This window comes from Berghia stephanieae, chromosome 2, assembly GCF_034508935.2.
Source record: "Berghia stephanieae isolate SIO BIC M18660-M18661 chromosome 2, UCSD_Bste_1.3, whole genome shotgun sequence".
NCBI lineage: Eukaryota > Metazoa > Mollusca > Gastropoda > Nudibranchia > Aeolidiidae > Berghia > Berghia stephanieae.
The window spans coordinates 11,102,119-11,104,618 of record NC_088361.1 but is presented as its reverse complement, the minus strand read 5'-3'; the positions used below and the strand labels follow the sequence as shown (position 1 = coordinate 11,104,618).

General features: G+C 35.4%; 1 protein-coding gene across 4 annotated transcripts in view; it reads left to right on the top strand.

Moving 5' to 3' along the window:
* The window catches only part of LOC144964301 (carbohydrate sulfotransferase 6-like), a 33,368-nt gene that overhangs the window by 26,204 nt on the left and 4,664 nt on the right, over nt 1-2,500 (top strand). For all 4 annotated transcript variants that reach the window (XM_078898395.1, XM_078898394.1, XM_078898396.1 and 1 more), the window contains exon 4: nt 580-940. In XM_078898395.1, the coding sequence (XP_078754521.1) occupies nt 580-940 (361 nt within the window). The remainder of the gene's footprint in view (nt 1-579; nt 941-2,500) is intronic.

The following is a 2,500-nucleotide window of genomic DNA, read 5'->3' as shown; positions in this document are numbered from 1 at the left end:
GCTGCACTGCGGCTGACACCTGGATTATTCCAGTCTTCTCTTGGAATAGACCCTAAAGACAAATTTCTCCTTGGGGATGAATAGAGGGAATTTTATTTTTATTTTATTTTATTTAAAATGCTGTTTTTTTAACCTATAATGACGATACAGAATGATTAACGACGTCAAATGTAGGTAACTAAATGTTTTTTTATAAAAGACCCAAACCTCCCCTTAATGTAAAGATGATAATATTTAGGATTTGTTTTCACTTATCGAAACAATATTTACTCTGCATTTAGCCGCACTTTGAAAAAAAATCATTAAAAAATTTTAGGCAAAAAATTCCTCCCTCAAATATTGATCGATCTTAATGGCCCTCATCTTCTCAAAACCACTCTTAAACCTGGGACGTCAAAGCGACAAGATGAACGTCATGAAGTCCCAATTTTGAGAGTATTTGACGAAATGAAGCTCATTTCACCGATTCGTATTTGAAGGACGATTTTTCTGTCCCAAAATTAAAAATAAAAGTGTGAAGGGAATTTTATATTTTCTTTCTCTTTTTTATATCTCATCAATTTTAATTTATTCCTGCAGGAGACAACTCACAAACTAACGACAACAACAACAACATTAACATCAAGAACAACAACAACAAGAGCAGCAGCAGCAGCAGCAACAACAACAACAACAACAACAACAACAACAATACCATTGCCAGTATACGCGAGATCCATAGAATTACTCCTGAAATATTAAAAGTTATCAACACAACAGAAAAGAGTGTTGTCGCGAACGAGACTGCTAAGCAAAGCCGCACCATTCTGATGTCCTACATGCGATCAGGGTCAACGTTTACAGGGGACCTATTCCAGGCCAGTCCCGATGTTATGTACATGTACGAACCACTTCTCTACACTAACGACGTTGATGAACTGTCACAGAACACTCCGATCAGGTTAGAAGTGAAGTCTTTAACCAATCAACTGCCATATTATTCTAGAAGAAAAAAAAACATGTACCTATTTAAAAATTTGGCCAGAAAATTCGCCCTTCAAATATCGATCGATTTAAATGACCCTCATTTTGACAAAAACACTCTCAAACCTGGGACTTGTTTGAAGAATTCGCGAAGTCCCAGGTTTGTGTGTTTTTGCCAAGATGAGGGTAATGTAAATCGATCGATATTTAAAGGACGAGCTTTCTGGCCAAATTTTTAAATACGTGTTTTCCAGACTCGGCAGTTAACTGGATAAAGAACGTTTGGGGTTTACTGAAACTGTTAAGTAAATGTAAAATGTCACAGCGGTCCTATCCTCTTATTACAATAATGATAATGAAATTTATTTATATTGCGCCCAATCCTCTATACACTAAAACTCTTGGTGCATAAGAACAACATCAATCCATTCAAATTATGCTTTCCCTTATTCTATAGATAGTTCGAAGATGACGTCACTAAGGTCTTTGTTATTGTTTTTTGCCATCCGCGTTTATGAGTAATGCTCACTGAACTGTATTAACCAGACTATTAACATTCATGGATACACACAGTTTTGTGTGTTGGTCCGTTATACTTCCGGATGGCAATGTTATGAACTTCTAAGCCAAGCGCATACTATCTATAGCTAGTTCGAAGATGACGTCACTCAGGCCTTTGTTATTGTTTTTGCCATCCGCGTTTGTGAATTGTTCTCACTAAACTGTATTAACCAGACTATAAAAGTTCATTGTTACACAGAGTTTGTGTGTTGGTCCGTTATACTTCCGGATGGCAATGTTGTGAACTCCTTGGCCAAGCGCATTCTCTCTATTCATCCTCTTTGTTTCAACAGTGCTTTGTGCGCTCGCTTTTTATACAAGTCTCTACAAATATTTAAATTAATCTCAATGTTAATTTCATTGCTGAATATATTGCTGAATAAGAGAACTTGAGCATGTGCCCTTTAAGGTCAAGGTCAGTTGTAATACTCATTTGCTTGCTTTTGTTTACATTTTTTTTCTTGTGTCGATCAATTTTATTGGGAACATTTTTTTTTCAAGAAATTCATGACATATTTTGAACTGAAACTAGCTACGTCAACGTAATAACCTATAATTAAAAGAGACTTTAACTCAGCATAAAATCCTCTAATTTTATGATAACAAAGGGAATCTGAATGAGAAATATGTTAGTTGTATGCTAACAAATTTGACAATATTCCTATGGTTACAACTAAACGGCTAATAAATGACATAAGTAAGCATTATCCATCAAAAAGAGCTCAAAGCGATCTGCAAAAGCTCCAAGCTTACATCAACATTTAACATGTCGAATGAGACATAAAACGCAATTAAACCTTTTATTTCAAGAGACACAACAACGTTTTCATTGGGCATGTACTTATTTTACACCTGAGTGCGGTGAAGAAATGTTACTAAAGAGCCTTTAAAGAGGACTTAAGCCTGCTTCCAGCGCTTAACAAACGTGCATTATTATCATTGATATAATTATCATTAATATCATCATCATCGTCAT